General features: G+C 39.2%; 1 protein-coding gene across 4 annotated transcripts in view; it reads left to right on the forward strand.

Annotated features, from left to right (window-relative positions):
- Positions 1-242: 242 nt before the first annotated feature.
- myripb (myosin VIIA and Rab interacting protein b) overlaps positions 243-18,952 on the forward strand; it is a 117,171-nt gene continuing 98,461 nt past the window's right edge. For 2 of the 4 annotated variants that reach the window (XM_067578444.1, XM_067578445.1), the window contains exons 1-2: positions 243-570; positions 9,406-9,611. In XM_067578444.1, coding sequence (XP_067434545.1) covers positions 9,502-9,611 — 110 coding nt within the window. In that variant the 5' untranslated portion in view covers positions 243-570; positions 9,406-9,501. The remainder of the gene's footprint in view (positions 571-9,405; positions 9,612-18,952) is intronic. The other 2 variants (XM_067578446.1, XM_067578447.1) reach the window with 1 other exon arrangement.

An 18,952-nucleotide genomic window follows, 5' to 3' on the forward strand; every position in this document is an offset into this window, starting at 1 on the left:
CAAGTGAAAGATGCTGTAGATGCTGGATTAATTGGGATGTTTTCATCTCTCTCTCTCTCAGATTAATTACACTGTGACTGGCTTTGTGAATGGAGCAGCCAGCCAGCCAGCCAACACTGCGGGGGCTGGAGGGTGGGGGGTTTGGGGGTGAGGTGTCAGATCAGACAGAAATAGACTCAACTATTAGTGATTTCCACCCTTTAAGATTCCTTGTATCGCTCCATCCCCAAGTATTAAACCACCGAGTGTCACCATGAATACAGCTCGAATCCAGGTTGAGTGCCAATCCCTCACCTCGCTCGCCGTGCGCACTCCTTCCTCCTCCTCCCTCCGTGTAATACAAACCTCGTGATCACCCATTCAGCGGTGCCTGCGTCTGCTGCTTTGGGGGAAAATAATAAGCCGACTAGCCAAAGGGGCTGGAAAGCCAAAAGTATCCGGGAGACTGACAGGTGTCGCGGAAGTTTACACTCGCAGAGGAGCATCCCTCCGCGTCCTTTTTTTTGTCATTATCTGGGATAACGTGAAAGAGATTGTAACTGGCGGTCATCCGGCACCCACTGATCCTGTGTAAGTGATTCTCCACATCAACTCACTGCACTAAGAGCGAATAGGTGAATGTTAGCTTATTATAATAGGCAGGAATTAATGAAGATTGAAACATGAGCCTGGATGTCAGGTGTTTGCTTTAGCTGCAAAAGCTCGGTGCATGCTTGCATACCTTGATAAGAAAATGCACGTTTCTGTAATGTTTTATTTTTTATTATTTTTTTCAAATTTATCACCTTTTCAGAGCCGTTTGCTGCAAGCAAGCAGCCTGATTCACTGCCCATAAAGGTGCTAAAGCTGACATTTGTCACCGCAGGATTTCACACAGATGTTATCATGCAGTCACAGCTAACGTGGCAGTGTGTGTGTGCGTGTGTGTGTGTGCAATGAATGCTTTTAAAATGAAAATGCGGCATCTTTGCGGGAGAGTGGGGTGAAAATAATCAGGTGAAGCTGCCTCAGAGTGCTGGAAAGAAGACTTCAAGCGGGTTCAGGAGGTGCAAAATGTGACTCATCTTTTTTTGAATAGGACACGTTTTGGTTTAATTAGCAGAAGCTATTAGGATAAAGTCATGTTTAGTTTCAGGTCTGTGGTTGCAGAAAAACCTTTAACCCAAAGGAATGCAAGCTGAAAATCCTTATTTGGCAGCTGCCCTGAGTGGGTTGCGGAGGCAAGTGAACTATATTATAGGTTCAGTGCAGTTTATTTCTGGTGTTTGGTTTTGTGGTGAAAACTGTCACCTGTTGACAATGATACTGGGTCATGTTGGGAAGCTTTTTAGGGAGACACCAGCAATACATTCAGCCACACACCGGATGAATCAGTGTGCTATTCTGAGCAACTCATTCAAGGAAAATGGAGATCACTCACCCAGAATTACAAACCCATTCTTAGTGTTTGTGTTACAGTAGTTCAACTCTTTGTCACATGCACAATGACTCAGAGGCAGATTCAATTAGCATCTTCAGGTCAAAAAAACCGTGTGTGTGTGTCTTCACAGATCAGCTGCAGTATTCTCACCTTACCAGCCTCCTTTCTTGCTCTGTATAGAGTGGTAATTGGTCAGGTAGTGATGGATATGACACAGCAGGTAGATGTCAAACGGTGACAAATGATCAAGGGCTCTTCGAACTGAGCCTCTAGTGAGGATTTTAATGTGCCCGCAGTCTAATAGTTTATTTAAAATATTCTGGTACACAGTAGTGACTTGGAAAAAAGATCAGGTGCTGGGATGTAGTTCTTTGGAGCTGTTATGTCCTACCTACGTTGGCCATATTTAGAAAACCATAATACAAAATAACAACAGCCTAATTTTCACAACAGACATTTTGACTTGTCATAATAGGAAATGCACAGGTGTTACTAATAACATTAATGATGGCTTAGTTTTATTCCAGTGAATGAAGTCAGTCATGACAGTGTGTTGATAATAATAATAATAATGATCTTTATAGATTTTTTCTTTATGGAATCTCTTATAGAGCACTTTCAAAATCCACTTTCAAAGTGCTTCACAAAGACGGCAAACCGAGACCCTGAAACAAGGCAGCTGCATTTTGTCTAGAGCTGCAATGATTAGTCAATTAGTTGCTTGTCAATCGACAGAAAATTGTCAACTACTTTGATAATCAATTAATTGTTTTGAGTAATTTTTTTAAAGGAAAAAATGCTAGAATACTCTGGTTACAACCTCTTAAATGTGAATATTTTCTGGTTTCTTTTGTCCTTTGTGACAGTAAACTGAATATCTTTGGGTTGTGGACTGTTGGTCGAGACAAAACAAGACATTTTTGGTTGCTTTTTGGGTTTTGGGAAATGGTGATCAACATTTTTCATTGTTTTCTGACATTTAATAGACCAAAAAAATTAGTTACAGCCCTAAGTTTTGTCAAAATGTCAAGTTTCATTTTCAGGAAATGTAATTGATTACTTTTATCTACTCAGTGACGTAATCTTAACTGCCTTTTAACTCTCTACGACAGTATAGCGTATGTTCCCTGTGTCAAAACAAGGTGTAGGACCACATCCACAGACCACTGATTGTCCATTATGTCATACAGTTCATTAATGGCCTTTACTATTTCCAAGACATTACTTAACATTATTTTTTCTTCAATAGCTCTCCCCATCCACTGCAATTATAGTGGGTTTGTTTTGCTAACTAGTAATGGTAATGGGGTTTGTACCACAGTAAAAAGTGATACATACCATGACTCATTTGCAGATGCTTATGCTGAGTGTTTGTAACCACTGACGAACTATAAATTTATGACTACTGACAGGCTTGTCCACACTATGTGCTGAGTTCCTTACTTCAAAGTTAGATGTTGGAGCAGTTGGACATTATCCAGTATATGTGCCCTCAACTAAAAGCTTTCGTACGGTCTCATGATCCAAAATTCTTGGTACATCTCTTTAATGACTTGTGGTCAAGTTGACAGATAGTGGTCATATCCTGGGTTGCAAAAAGACCTTGTCAACTTGTGTTTCAGCTTTCATGTGCACGCAAGAAGATCACACACGTCACACACACACACAAAGAGAGTTTGGTTTTTGAAGAATTCACAGTGAGCTCCTCTCACATATTTTCAAGCACAGTGTAGGACACCGATTCCCCATTCATACCACAAATAGCTAGTAAAATGCAGATCTGCAAAGTCAGTTCACTGTATTCACCCTCAATTCAAATAGTCATGTCAGTGAAGTTGTTGTCAATCTCCTTCCCTCTGGCTGTGACGAAACGCCAGTCCGAAGGAGAGTGTCTAAAACAAGCAGTTCATTTAGCGCTTGGCTGCACCTGCCCTTTTAGCACTCCAACAGGGCCTTGTCCTCAGCTCGCCCATCCTCTGCTGACTCTCTGAGGTGACAGACAGCAGCAGAGCCAAGTGCTCTGCAGCATGCTGTAGGACGGGGTGTTTTATGTTTGTTTGAGTGTATTTGGGATTATTTAGTATCAGTGGGTACATATTTTCATTAAAGATATAGGTGATTGATGCACATGACGTGTCCTTTGGGGAAAAGACAGTTTCCTCCACCAATTTCCTGAGAGATGCATCAGTGTGACCTATTTTCCATCTGAAGCCATTCTCCCTCTCTCTCTCTCTCTCTCTCTCTCTCTCTCTCTCTCTCTCTCTCTCTCTCTCTCTCTCTCTCTCTCTCTCTCTCTCTCTCTCTCTCTCTCTCTCTCTCAGTGCTGAGAGCGTCAGTGTGAACATGTTGCTCCTCTAATCTGACAGTAGTACACTGGTACACTCCATTGTGGTGCCAGTCAAAATGTGACTCTAGTGACCACAATTTATTTTTATATTTTGAAACAGTTCTGGGTCTTTTTCAGCTCAGACAAATGTACAGTTTCCAGTAGGTTAGTTGTCTTCTAAACTAAGTTACATGTTAAGGGTTCATGTGGTTAGAGTTGTTAAATTTGGTAATAAGCTGCCAAAAAAATTGTTATAATAATGTTTTTGTTCTGACAATAGTTGACTGTAAATTCACAAAGTAAATCAAAATCATCTGAATCCCCAGAATATCCTGGATCGAGCTGTGAGGATATGATGGTCTCAAACACTAAAGAAAACTGAGTTGGTGCAACGGCAATCAGATGCAGGAAATTAAAATAAAACAGAGGTTATAGTAAATGTGAAAACTGCATGGATGAAAAGTTGAGAAACAGTATTGATTATAGAGATGTTAGTTTGTGTTGGGTATGTAAACTTTTAGTGAGACAAGAAAATGAAGGGCTGGGGTGCTGGATGCAAGCGTGTAGCATGTATAGCTTTCATGCAACTGGAAACCGAAGTCCTGGAGACTGCAGACCTGCAATTAACGTGTGTTTTTTTTTTTTTTACTATGTGTAACCATGATCCCTCCTCAATCTAACAAAGTGGTTTTGTTGCCTAACCTTAACCATACCCTATCCAAATTTTATTTGCCATAGCCACAATCATTCCCTAAATTCAACCATACTGTTGTTGTAATGCACAATTATTGCAGAAAGCCAGAATTTTAAAAATGTTGGCATTGGGCATAAGACAAGTATAGTTTGTCTGAGCCAAAAAAAAACAAAACAAAACACAAAATGCTGCTTCTGGTGGCTGAAATTTAGCCTGTTTGGGAAACATGATCTATACAATCTGATAGCTGTTGGCTGAAAAGACAGCACAAACCTTTTGAGAGGTAAAGATATGCAGCTCACTTTTACATCAGCTCACCAAGATGGAATTCAGTTAAGCCCACAACAACCCATCTTTGCTGAGAGCGAATCGGTGAAGCATTGAACCGCTGAGGCAGTCTCCAATCAGTGTCACTTTTTCTGTTGGAATAGCTCACCCTCTTCTCCATTGTGTACACACTGATAGCAAATCTGTACTATTGTTAAGGGTGTGTTGTTGCTGGGCGGTGACACCAGTCCATAGAGAAAGCCATAGATTTGAGGCATTATGTGCACATTTTTGTGTGTGTGTGTGTCTGTGCATGCATGTATGTTTGTGTGCATCTCATTGGAAATTGTCAGAAGTGGAAATGCATTTACTGTGTGTACAGTGGCTGTTGGTACCCTCAAGTATCTGCGTCACTAAAGCTTCAGAGGCAGACACTCTCACAGACATGAATGATGCTCCATCCATGTCCTTGACACCACTCACTATAAAAAGAAGGCCTGAATAATTGCCTTCCCTCGTGCCTATACAATAATGGCCATGCGGTAATGGCGCATTAATCTCCTCTATACAGTGGGAGAGTAACATGGATTAAAGACAAATATGTCGGGCCATTGGTTGTTGTAATATGTTACAGAGCAGCTAGGTTGATTTTTTTTAACTGCTAACTTTAGTTTCTGGACTGATATGGTGAGAATCTGGGAATGTGGGTCCCTCTCAAGACATAAAGTATTCACCACATCTTAATTTTTGTTTAATTTAGCTGAACTTTGACTGTGTTGGTTTTCTGTTGTCAGTAAAGAATTTGAGGGGATAAAAAACATTGAAGGTGATCGATGTTCAAGTGTGAAAAAGATATGCCCCCATTGCTTCAATAAATGTTGTCCATGTAAGATTGTTAGAGATGATATTTGAGTTGTATTTAGGACAATAGATTTAATTTAATATTTGAATTAATAATATTATTATTAGTACAAAACTTTAAAGGAATAGTTCAACATTTTGGGAAATATGCTTATTTGCTCTCTTGACCAAAGCTAGATGATAAGGGTGATACTGCTCTCATGTCTGCTAAATATAAGACTACACAGTCAGTTAGCTTAGCTTAGCATAAAGACTGTAAACAGACGGAAACGAGCTAGCTAGTCAATGCTCTTGGCCAAGAAATTGTCAATCACAACCTGCTGTAAAACTGCAACTTTTCACACTTTGGTTTTTGTACAGATTAAGCCAATGAGATAACCCCCCCCCCCCCCATTACCTGTCTTTATGCTAAGCTAAGCTAGCTAGCTTAGCGAGTTAGCTTCATATGTACTGATCACCTGACCATCTAATGATTGAACATGGTTAAACATGATTGAACTTTTTTTTTTTTTTACAGTAGGGTATTGCTTCCTAGGAAGCCAGGGTACCTTTTTAACACCAGAAGTCATCTTGTTTATCTCGAAGCACCAAATATTGTTATCATAGTCCTTCCTTTAGTTTTAGTTAGGCAGATGAATCATGAACGAAGACCCGTTTAGTGTTTATTTTCTTAAGATGAATGTTATGTTTCAGTCAGCGTAGCCTAATATTTTTGCAACGTTTATTTAGATTACAACTAACAGGCTTCAAACTATTATTGCCAGCAACAATGGGATGGAAATTGGATGCATAAAGTGTTTAGGCCTCAGGGGACATTAGGCATTGTGTAATATAAATGGATGTCATAATGCCACTTCCTTTGAACATGAAGGTGTGCTAGCATGCAGGCTTAGGCAATATATGTAAACAAATTTCCTGTGATATGTAGGAACACAGGAGGTAAAACTAGAAGGACCACCCACCTAGAGCAACAAAATGTGACTTTGAGAGGTTTTATATAAAGTTATTATGTGATTTAGGTTAAAGAAGCAAAGGACTGAAGGTGCCTGACAGCCATATTGTGTTTTGAGAGCACATGTTTAATATGTGTGGGTGATATACATCCACATGTGGCCCAGTGTGCATTTTAACATTTTATGTAGGCTATATAGTCTGTTTCTGTCAGACTGAGCCTTTTCAGACGTAAAGGGCAAGGTCTCTTATCACAGCAACTGAATGAGGAGAGTTTGTGAATGGCATTGTGACAATCTGTATTTACACTGTGATACCAGATTTCTGAGACTGAGAGATTTTGCAGCTTTTCTCCGCTATAGCTGAGAATGTGACAAAAAGCTCTTTCTCACACTTTGTGTGTGTGTGAGATTGAGTATATGAGTGTGAGTCGGTGTGTGTGTGTGTCTGCGTTTGCCCTTGTGGGTTAGGAATTGTTCTATATTCCTAGTGAAACAAATGACTCATAAAAAGTCCCCAATGGAGAAATCTGTTAGGATGAAGTAAGATAATAGCTTGAAAAACAATATTCATTTGGCTTCCCTGAAGCTTTTTCTGTGAAATGACAACCACTTCTTCAATTTTAAACAGACAGATAGTCCAGAAAGTATATTAAAATATGCATTTGAATAAATAGAGATGACTTTCACTGTAGCAAATTGGGTGCACAATATAGCCTTGGAAATTTTAAAAGATGAAAAATGACTCATCAATCCTTGGTTGGTTTATATAAAACCAAGAAATGCATCTAAATTTTTTGTTTTCATTTTTGAAATCTGGTAAAGTTGAGCAGCAGTCTGTCAAGAGACGGGCCCTGAGCTGAACTGGAGGAATGAGTGATACCCTGAGTGAGAGGAGAGGCACTCTGTCGATGAAGCTATTGGCCCAATAATAGAACGGACATAATGTCTGGCCTTCTGAGTCATCATTGCTCTCTCCGCTGCCTGTGCACTCCCATCTACTTGTTTAGCCACCGTAGTTAATGGACCTTCTCCTTCTGTCCACTTCCCCATCCTTCTCCGCTTCTCCCTTCCTCCTGTCATCTCTCTGTGTTCCTTTTTTATGGGCCGTTCCTCGGTCTCTCCTCTCCATCACCCTTTCTTCACTTCCTCCTCTGTCTAAATTTGCTTATGTCTTTCTCACCCCAAAAATATTTGGCGTCAGACATGTTTTTAAGTTGGTTCAATTACAAACTGAAATCGCATCTTCAGCCTCAAAGTTGGAAACCATTTACTGTAATGATAATCTTGTGTAGTGTTGAATATAAAAGGTTGACTGTCAACATTACAAATGATATGAAACAAGATTACACAGCCTAATTTCTTACTAATATGCTGTTTAGCTGGATATCTTATTTGGACAAGGACAGCACTCTAGTTAGTGTAAGGTAGTATGTTTACATTAGAACACACACCCACTCTGCCACATACCAGACAAAATGACTCCACAGTGAAATAAAAAAAGAAAGTTACAGGCGGCTGCAACTGTGTTTGTTTTTGTTGACTGTAGACACTTGTGGGAGTGTTGTTAATGAAGGTGATTTCTGCTCATCCAAAGAATAATTTGAGGTCCACAAAGTAACTATCTTTAAATATTTATTATATCAGGCCTGGTTCAATCATTGTCACAGCATACAGAAAACAGTAAGCAATGATAGACAGAGGGAAACAGGGTGTAATCCTTTATATACAGTCCACCCACAACATCTGGAACAACACTCAAAGTTCTTGCCATACATTCATTTGGTGTCAAAGGCACATATGTTTTCTATAAGGTCCTTCACACAATTCCATACATTATAGCTTTAAGTCAACAGAAACTGACATTCCTGAGGAGTGTTGTTTTCTCTTCTAGGAGACTCAGAAAACATGTGACCCCTGGCCTCTTTCTTAACCTTTAACATATATGGCTAAAATAAATGATAGTCAAAGATACACTGAATAAACACTGACCATGCATAATCATAAACACATTATATCACTGTCTGTTTTGCATGTTGTATGCAAAAAATAGATCTGATTGCACAGAGGGCAAATAAATACAAAGATGTGATTGAAACGTCCATGATCTGACATATAAAGCTTCCATACTTTGTACAACACTTAGCCTTGTTTAGGTTTGACCAGAAAACGTAATCAAAACTTCTGTGAAACAGTTTCAACATTATAATCTTCATGGAGGTAGGATTTTTTTTTATAATAAACTGGCAGCTGAGTGTGTGTATATATCACATATTGGAAATGATGGTTACGGTTTCACAGCATTGAAATAGCAAGAAGAGACCATTATCAGAACAAGGACAGAAAAAATTCTTTGGGTTAACAAGTTTAGTTTATTTCTGCCTAGGGGCTAGTTCAAGTATCAAATTAGCAATGACCTGAAACAGTAAAAGGAAAAATCTTTCCAGCCACTGCACTCTGGTTTGGAAACAAACCCCTTACCCCATTTTTCGGCTTCCTCATACATAGAGGTTCATGCTGCAGGCAAGCAACTGGCGCCACAATATATTTTGCTCACAAGTCATAAAACTAAACATGTATTGCATGTTGAGATACTGTCTTTTCAGTGTATCTTTCTGTTGGATAGCTGTTTTTGAAAATGCAACATTTGTATTTCTGTTCATTACAAGCATAAACTGTGCCAGAGACCTATTGATGTGGTAATTCCTTAGCTAATACAAGTTGATGAAAGTCATAAATTACTGAATACCAGGTGTACAAGAGTGTTTTTCAGACACAGTGACAAGTTAAATGTCAAGCACATTGATGTTCAGCTCTAAAGGAGTGAATTGATTCTACAAATGCACAAACACATTTTTAATTTCGCCATCTGTCTGTCTTCCTCCAGGGTTATCCCAGCCTCGGCCCCCAGAGCAGCAGTGCCCTCGCCTCTCCTCCTCCTCTCTTGGACCAGCAGCAGCCTGACGTGGCGAGGCCAGGAACGATGGGCCGGAAGCTAGACCTGTCTGGCCTGACGGATGACGAGGCTGAGCATGTCTTGAAAGTGGTCCAGCGGGACATGAAGCTAAGAAAGAAGGAGGAGGAGAGGCTGAGGTGAGATCGGAATTCCCTGCCAGCATTTTTTTTCTAGTATTTAACACTTTTTTTTTTTTTTGTATTTAACACATTTGAGGTGACACATACAGGGTGATTTGAGAGGAGCTGATAAAGAGAACTGACATTCGCCTGTGAGCAGAAATGACCATATATAGTGTGTGCAGCTGTTTCAGCTGACAGGCACTTATCATGCACTTATTGGCAGTGTCTGGTTTAAAGGACCAGTATGTAAGATTTAGTGGCATCTAGCGGTGAGGTTGCATATTGCAACTAACTGAATAGCCCTCCCCTCATATCCCCTTCCAACTGTGTAGGAGAACCTATGGTGGCCGCAAAAGTCACGAAAGGTTATCTCTAGAGCCACTGTTTGGTTTGTCCAACCAGGGCTACTGTAGAAATGTGGCGGTGCAACATGGCAGCCTCTGTGGAAGGGGACCTGCTCCCTATGTAGATATATAGGGCTCATTATAAGGTAAAGAAAACACAACAATTATTATTTTCAGGAGATTATACACTATTTAAAACATACTTATGAATATTATATTCCATTTCTGCCAAGTCTGTTCTGCTCAATGCCACTAAATCTTACACACTGGTCCTTTAAGTCTCCTTTCTACAACCACAGTAATTTTATTGCTTGACGTCTTTTGATTGTCAAACTGAAATGTGAAATCTCCTCACTTTTTATGTAAGGAAATATAAATTATAATGATACTGCAGCTTGTGCATTTTGGACATATTTGCATCTGAGCTTTGGGCAGTGCAGCTGGTTAATGAGGAGTGCTGGGGTACAAACAAAAAATGTTTATTCTCACTCTGTGTCTCATAGTCGTGTGAGGGGAGCTTCTGTGCTTTTAACCTGTGCTGCTGGTTGATGGTTTTGGACACATTCAGCTACATTTTCATTACCTGTAAAGTTAACTTGATGTAGTCTGTGTTAGTGTTATCACTGCTACTGGACAGGTGATGAAGGTGCATGTGATTACAGAGATGTATGTGGTAATAGACCAAAAAAAGACTTTTCGTTCATGTTATTTCAACACCCACTGAGTCATCAGCAGCTCCTGCACATTTAGAGCTGTTGTCATCCCTCATTTTACATAGGAGGAGGTCTAGCTTGCATTAGCTGTCTCTCTCTCATCACCAGTTGTGGTGATGGTGAATGACCAGACTGTCCTGTAACCCCAACTCTCCGTAGGTTACCCCGTGATCATAACATGGAGAAGTGTATGGAGTAGTATAAGAAGTGCTTAAATCACAGATAGGGCTGACAAAGTCTGCCCCCAACTTCCTTTGTAGCAATTAGAATTCAAGGATATTTTTAGAACCATTTTTAGTGCTCATCTACACAGATATTGCACCAATCAAATTACCAGTACCAACACGGACAGCTGGAACCATAAATTCACGCTCACTGGAGAACACTGATTTAGGGGGTGCTGTGACTGCAGAAAATTAAATAATGGTTATTACAATTTTGACCATGTAAGGTACAAAATAAGTCAAAACAAACACAAAGGATAAACTCTATATATTGATTTATTAGCAAAAAAAAAAAAAATTTAATTTCAGTTTGGCTTGCAAAGATGTTTTTTTTCAGATGTTGGTCAGAAACTAACAGTGCATCTGCACGCACATGCGTCATGGTAAATGTAATCAAATCATTCCTTGGTGATATAGAGACAGCATTGCGTGCAGACGATTTAATTTATGCATTTTAAGTGACGGGATTGGCCAACCAACCATTAATCATCATGACATGTTTATGCATTTGAAGTCAAGGCTTCAGTAAGACAGCCTGACACTCCTTTCACTTATGAATGTATTTATACTTTACAATATAATCCACAACATCCCTTTTATTTACCAGAGGTTGTACTTGACGTCTGTTGCTGTCTGTTGAAAGATGGAAGCATGGTTTTTAAACAAAGCTGCTTATGCTACGGCGTTTTGAGCTGCAGTTATTTCTTCACAGGTTTTACAGTAGTATGGTTTATTGCAGCGTCTCCATCTGTACAGCCTGCTGTAAGGAAGAAGATTGTGTTTTCAGCTTGAGGGCTGTCAGGTCTGTCAGGGTCAGTTGGGCTGGGCCTCAGGGCTCTGCTCCGGTGTCACAGCTTCTTACTTAACATGCGACAAGTGCTGGCCCATTCCTCCTCCTCACCTCCCGTCCTTCACTCCCTCCCTCCTCTCCCTGTGACAGCCTGTATTCGAGTGGGGAAGGATTCAGTTTGGTTGTGACAGGCCTCCATTGGGGTTTGGCCATCAAATGTGTGGTCAGATCAGTGTGGCTGCTTTGTGTTGTTTCAGCAGGACTATGAGGGGGGAGTTTTAATGTTAAAGCTCCAGTTTCTCTGTTGTCAAAACTAGTTTTTCACCGTGTTTTTAAGTGTGGTTGTACCCTATAATTTTGTAAAAAAACAAATATGTCCCTTTGACTACCTACCAGGCCCCCAGCATCAGCTATTTTGTTGTGGAAATGTGATGTCTTTCTTCAGATTTGAACAGCGATCCTCAGTGGTTTCATGTTCTTGAGTGGATGCCACGAGTGATTAGGCTGCTTTACTTGGAGCACTAAACATCTTAGCTGTACTCTGAGGAGCATAACAAAGTTGCTTCACAAACCAGAGAGCAGCCGTTAGTCTGTGCTGCTAAAAGTCAAACTCAACTTATTTTCCCAGAAACAGTTTCAAAACAAAGATGGTGTATTTCCAAATTACTGGGCCGTAAAATTTTCTCCCACCAAGCTGTCATGATGGATCAAAAAGAATTTCTGCCTCGCAGGCTGTTATTACCGCTGTTTACTGCAAAAAGATAAATGGATTAATCTTGATGTAATAGCGGAGAGATACTCATTAGGCAACAGTTCTTCATAAAAGCAATCAGGCTCTTCATTTGTAGTCTTATTAGTTATTATGACTTGTTCATTGATTTAAAAGCAAAGTTTTCCAAAGTGGATATTAGATGCAAGCTGGCAGTCAAATTTGCTTGTTTTAGCAGTTAAAATTGCTAATCTGTTACACAATTACACATCTGGTAAAATGGCTTTTTCCCTCATTTTTGTTGTAATTTGTGCTTCAACTCTTAGACATCGTTTCCTCCGGCAGAGCCTCCTGAAAGCCCCATTTAAGTCTTGGCTCCTGAGCTCTAGTGTTTCTCTGTATTCAGATACACAATCTAAGTGAAAGTTCATTACATTACTGTGCAAATTCAAGTAAAATCCTTCCTTTGAATGGACTTTGAAATGAACAATATTTGCATATTCATTGATTCTGGATTTTTCAATGGAGGTTTTAATGAGGTAATTATACTTTTTGTGAGGGAAAAAAAACATTTTAGACCCAAATTATCATTACAATCTGATTATTTTTATATGTCTTACAACATGTCTGGAGGTGATCTTTAAGTAAAAATACAGTAGTATTATCAGCAAAACATACATAAAATAAGTATTGTCAGATACAATATTTTTTAATATTGTATCTTTGTATGTTTTTTGTATTTTTGTGTAGCCATTTTAACTACTGGTTTGATCAATATTAATGCACCATATTTTATAAGATGATCATATGTTTTGTATGTAAAATCTTTATCTGCAAAGTAACTAGTAATTATAGTTGTCAAATACAGTAAATATAGTGGAATAATTAGTAGTGGAGTAGCAGAAAATGAGACTACACACATTTTTCAAAACTATACTTTTTTAAAAACTATATTCATGAGTAAAACAAACTAAACTGAATGTATTTATGCATACTATTTATCAGAATATTCTTACAGCCCATCTTTAACAGAATCAATAGATTGTTTTTTTATATATATATATCTATCTCTCCTAGTTTAAAAATATAAATTCTCTGATATAATTTCACTACATTTCCAATTGAAGTAGTAGCAAGTAATGCCCACTACTAGGTAATGTTATTGCATTTAATCTTAAGAACAATGACATGTCCTCTATTAGTATCTGGTGGCATCTGTTGTCTCATGAATTTAATTTGCATCAATCTTTTTTCCACTTCATCTGATTAAAGTAAGTTTTTGTGTGTTGGTGATTGTGTACTTCTGTTTTGTACAATGCAGACAGTCAAGGTCAAAATAGCATTTTGGTGTTGCCACAAACTGCCAGGGAACATAAAGACAGAGAAAACCCATTTGCCTTTCATATGAAATGTAAAATGTTGCAGTATACAGTATATGAATAGGAATATGAAAACTCACAGCAGATGGTGGTTGAGTGTTTCAGCAGGTAGCACTCTCCCTGTGGAGTTTTCTCTTCCATGCATGGCTGACATTTCCTTTTCTTCCTTGAATGAAATCAGCCCTGTAAAGTTATAAATTACCCTGCTGAAGGATTCATGGGATAGTTTATAAGCCTCAGCTGGCACTTTAAATGCTCCATTTTAATTTTCCCCCATGCTGAATAATAAGAAATGTTGAAATACTTGACTGATATTACCTTCTGTCTCATAAATACTGAACTGTATTAAATATGTAAATAAAATAATGCACTCAGCTATACGCCCAGTTAAGGGCAATCTGCACTGCACTTTTCACGTTCACCTCGAGTTTTAATTTTCAAGTTTTAATGTGGGCAACTGCAGCTAGTTTATGATGTCTCTGCACTTTAATGCTTTTATCATTGTGTGAGGGAGCTTTTATTGTCATGCTGTATATTAGTGTTATTTCAAATTGTACAACAAATCAAATAAGGATGTGAACATTGGCAGGTCCATATTCTGCCATGACAACATGACTTTATTAACAAGTACACACAGGCTTCAGCGAGGTGTTTTTGCTTAACTTTGTGTTATAGAATCTGATTTTGCATGATTAAATTGTTAGAAACCAGTTATTAGTCTTGGTACAGTATCAGAAAATCTTCTGTGGCCATTGGTTAGGAGATTTCTGATATTACTGCACAGCAGTGGGCTTGCTACTGCTTTCAATTCAACATTTCAATATATAATTTCATATGTATGCTGATGACACACCGCTGTACAAAAGCACTCTTGGCAAACATAAATGATTGTCTGGCTTCTATGAGAGACTGGATGTCTCAGATATTTTCTCAAATTAAATGAAAATGAAACAGAGGTCCTGTTTACCAGTCCTGAAAGTGTTTGATAGCAGAGATTTTTAGTCTTAAACATCAAATATAACAATAACTGTAACTGTTGACTGTTCAAACAGTAACAATTTGAGTGTCATGTATTAAAGGTCCTGCACACCGTTGGTGCACCTACACAGGTGATTAGACCTATGATTATTATATGGTTTAGAATTAACTCAAAAATGATCCTAATTACCTATCAGATGACATGGTGAAGTCCCTACCTGTTAATTCTTTGTCCATATACACCATTGACTGTGTATAAAGATGGACAACGCATCTCCACTTCCTACTGCTATGCAGAAGTGAAGCCAAAATATCTCCTCTCTGCCATCTTGCTTGTGTAATGTCATTTGGTGCCAGAGTCTGGCAAGTAGAGTCGGGCCGTCATCCCGTCCTTCCACGGGATGGCGGCCCACGGGACATGCCCCCTCTCTCATCCTGCAGCCTGACAGAGGTTTGAGAGTGGCTGTCACAGCTATCAATCATGACGTAATAATCAAATAATTAATTAAAAACAAACTTATCAAAAAAATGAGCACTTGGATAAACATCATTGTAATAAGAACTACCTAAAATGACAGAAACCATCTTTGGGAAAAATTTATTTGACATGTACTTTGATATTTTAGTTTGGCTCATGTCTTATCCACTCACATGGAGGGAGCGAGATTTATGACCTATGCTGCAGCCAGCCAGGAGATGTTTTGGCTTCACTTTTGGGGAGCCGTCATGACGTCTGTCTTCATATGCAGTCGATGATATACACACTTGAAGCGTCACATTTCTGCTATCCTATGATGTCCCAAGGGCTGGGCAAAAAATGAAACTGTACATGTGCTTTTTTTCTCCCTAAACTTTGGAAAATTTTGTCCATAAGCTTTTACAAACTGACATGCTCTCTTGTTTATATTTTTCCTGGTTCAATTCTCTTTTGTTTTGTGCTTGTTACCAGCCTACAAGTTTAATGTGTTCTGCCAGTGGTTGTAATTTTGAAGCAATTTGTAACTTTGTTTTGGAAAGTGCTATACTGTACATGTAAATCTTCAGTAACTTCCTTGTGCACCCTGGTTGCTCCGCTAGTGAAGGGCACAAGTGTGATGCTGCCAATTAAAGAGGGTGAGCAGCTCAACCTCTGGCCTCCTCCATCTCAGTGGCCATCCAGCTGGAGAGGCTCATTATGGAACAGCAGGAAACTCAGGGGAGCACAGGCGTGGGTCTACTTAACAAACACGACAAGCACTCCCATGGGAGACAGACTTGGAAATGATTATAGATAGAAATAGCTATCCACAACTGTGTCTGTGTAGAAGATGGCTGGAGCTCCAGCTATTGGTAACTCTAATGGCTAATTTGCTCTCAGTGTCAGGAAGAATCTGCTTTTAACTGCTTGTATGGGTGGGCCAATTACTGTACCTGTAATGCTTACTTCAAAACTCACTTCAATTGCAGCTGTAGCAGCTCCATCCTGTCTATTGAAAGAGCAGGCTCTGCTTTATTTCGACTTGTGAGCGTGTTGAATAAGGCAAAAAAAAAAAAAGACATGGAAACTGAACAATGCTCCATGGATAACTCTCAATTATTTGTGAAGTTGTGTGCACTTGATATCATTCTTTCTCCATGGTAATCTCTTTTTGTGGAGTAATTCCTGGCTCAAGAATGCAGCCCAGCCTGCCACAACAATTGTACCCAATTGTCAGAGGGTGATATTTTGCATCAGCAGTTTTAATTAATCAGTCAAATCGGGAATGTTTTTAAAATGAAGACTTGACAAAACACAATGTTGCGTTCAGAATACGCACAGACTCATTGATCGCATTAATGTTTGATTATTTTTAGTGTTAATCAAACCATCTGTTGCTAGTTTTATTTTAAGAGTGAGTACACATTTATAGCCATTTAGGGGGTAATTTATTTAGTAAGATATGAACAGTGGTTCGAATATGTCTCATGCATCCAAAGGCTTCAGCTTCTTTCTTTTGTTTTCTTGCTGTTTTCTCTTTTAGCTCTCTTGAATGTGACAAGCAGGCAGGTACGGGGGAGGCAAGAGTCACGCTGAGAGGCCAGGATCTTTTTGAAAGAAGGTGGCACAGGATGTCACCCTGTCTGGGACAGAGCTGACCTCTATTTCCTCCTGTATTTATCCTCTTGGCTCCCTGTCTAGGGATGGTAGAAATACAGATGCGTACAGCTAGCCTCACAGAAAGACAACTTAAAAATAAATGTTTTGTGCCAAGATAAAAGTCACTCGGTTATTCATGACAATCGATAAATTGGCGTAATTGGATTTCAGAGCACAAGCAGTCAGAGGATATTGCCCTTCGTTGCAGGTCAGTCCCTTTGGGCTGCAGTGCCATCTCCTCTATTAAAGCAGCGCTAAATGGGGACAGATCAACCTCCTGCCGTCGACTTTCAGGCCTGAGGTCATATCCTTTCACAGCATCTGCTCAGATTTCAATTTAGGCCACCATTTGTTATGCGTTCATCAAATAAATTAGTACAGACATCCATAGAATATTGAATAGTTTATATACTAGCTCAAAACTACTTGATGATGTGTGTTTTTTTTAAAATAAAGCTAGTTACCCAGACTACTGAACTAATGACCTCAGCTTGTTTCTGTTAGGGGAAAATCCAGCAATGGTGTAACTAGCCCGGCGCAGCTTTGTGGGCGTTTGAATGGCTCCATTGTGTTAAACAGACATGTATTATTCCTTTCTTCTCAGTGTCGAAGGTGTTTATTCTGTGACATAATCCAGTGTTGGGTCCTATGTTAACATGTGATGTTCTTTCACATGAGACGGGCCCAAAGCTGCAGGGATGTGATGTGTAACTGCACATACACAGAAACTCTTAACAATAAAACAACTTCATGTGGCTAATGCCCCAGCCCCAAACTTTTTTATGTATGAAAAGTGGGTCTGGGGAGAGTTAATTTCAGTCTCACTGTTGTTGTGGCAGTTGTGTTCTCTTGGCTGCGGTTTTCGTTTGGTGGGGATTAGCTGTGTTACGTTATTGGCGTGGGCTGTTTGTCTGAGTCATGTTGATACGGATTGTTTTTGATGTGGAAGTGTTGTGTGTGTGTATGTGCTGATCTCCTCAACAGTGTGTGTATGTGGTGATGATCTCAGCAGTGTGTGTGTGTGTGTGCGTGGCGAACAGGAAGGGCAAATCCTTCTGACCTTTTTTTCTGTGCTGTAGTGGCAGGTGTATTACCAGTAGGATTTTGTGAGTCATTTCACATTGTGCAGGGTAACATTTTAATGGATCAGTACCTGTTTGGGCTCACAGTGACAAGATTGAACTTTTATAACTGCTATGTTTACTTTATCTTTATATCTGTTTTTTTTAAACATGGTAATGTAGTGAATGAAAAGTTGAAATATAATAAGGCTGCATAAGTATAAGTATTTTATGTGAAGATCATCAGTTCTCTCTCTACTTATGACTTCTTCTTACTGACTTCTGGCTATGTTGCAGAGCTGATTTGTAGTGACTTTTGTGCACTATATATATTTTTAATAATGTCATCCTCTCCTATGATACATGATTAAGTGCCCTGTTGAACAGGAAGGTGGGCAGACTTAAAAAGGTCAAAGTGTTAATGACCTGCAAAAGGAAATGTATCTATCAAGTTGTAATCTTGCTCATGTTTTTATTTAAATATTGAAATGACACTGAGATTTGAAAACTTTCTCTGCCAGACTGATAGGAAACAGAGTGAGTTTACGTGCTGATTTCTGATCAGTGTGGTTGTACTTTAATTTGCTTTCATGTGTTCAGGGCTGTTGAGGTGATCTGTGCAGCTGCAACAGACTCTGTGATTTCTAATTAGTCTTTAATATGGCCCTTAGTAGATAATATTTAAGATAATTAAACTTAATTAGCAGACAGAAATATAGTCCTCTAGACCACTGCAATTATACATGGGCATGCTTACGCATACTGTATTCTGTCTCTCTGTCTTTGTCACAAACACACTAAGGTCCATTTATCAGAGGTGCACCAGTTTTTTATATTAAAGGGGACCTATTATGCTTTTCCTTCTTTTCAGTCATATATATAATGTTACAGTGTCAGATGTTCATATTAAACTGAAGTGTCAAATAATGAGAAATGTAGAAATAATCCCTGTGAGCAAAAAGCACTGGCTTCAGACCGCTTTGAATGCTCGGTTTCCAACAGTTTTTTCTACTTTCAGGAGCTAAGACTACCTGTTAAGAAA

Source organism: Thunnus thynnus, chromosome 21 (assembly GCF_963924715.1).
Source record: "Thunnus thynnus chromosome 21, fThuThy2.1, whole genome shotgun sequence".
Taxonomy (NCBI): Eukaryota; Metazoa; Chordata; class Actinopteri; order Scombriformes; family Scombridae; genus Thunnus; species Thunnus thynnus.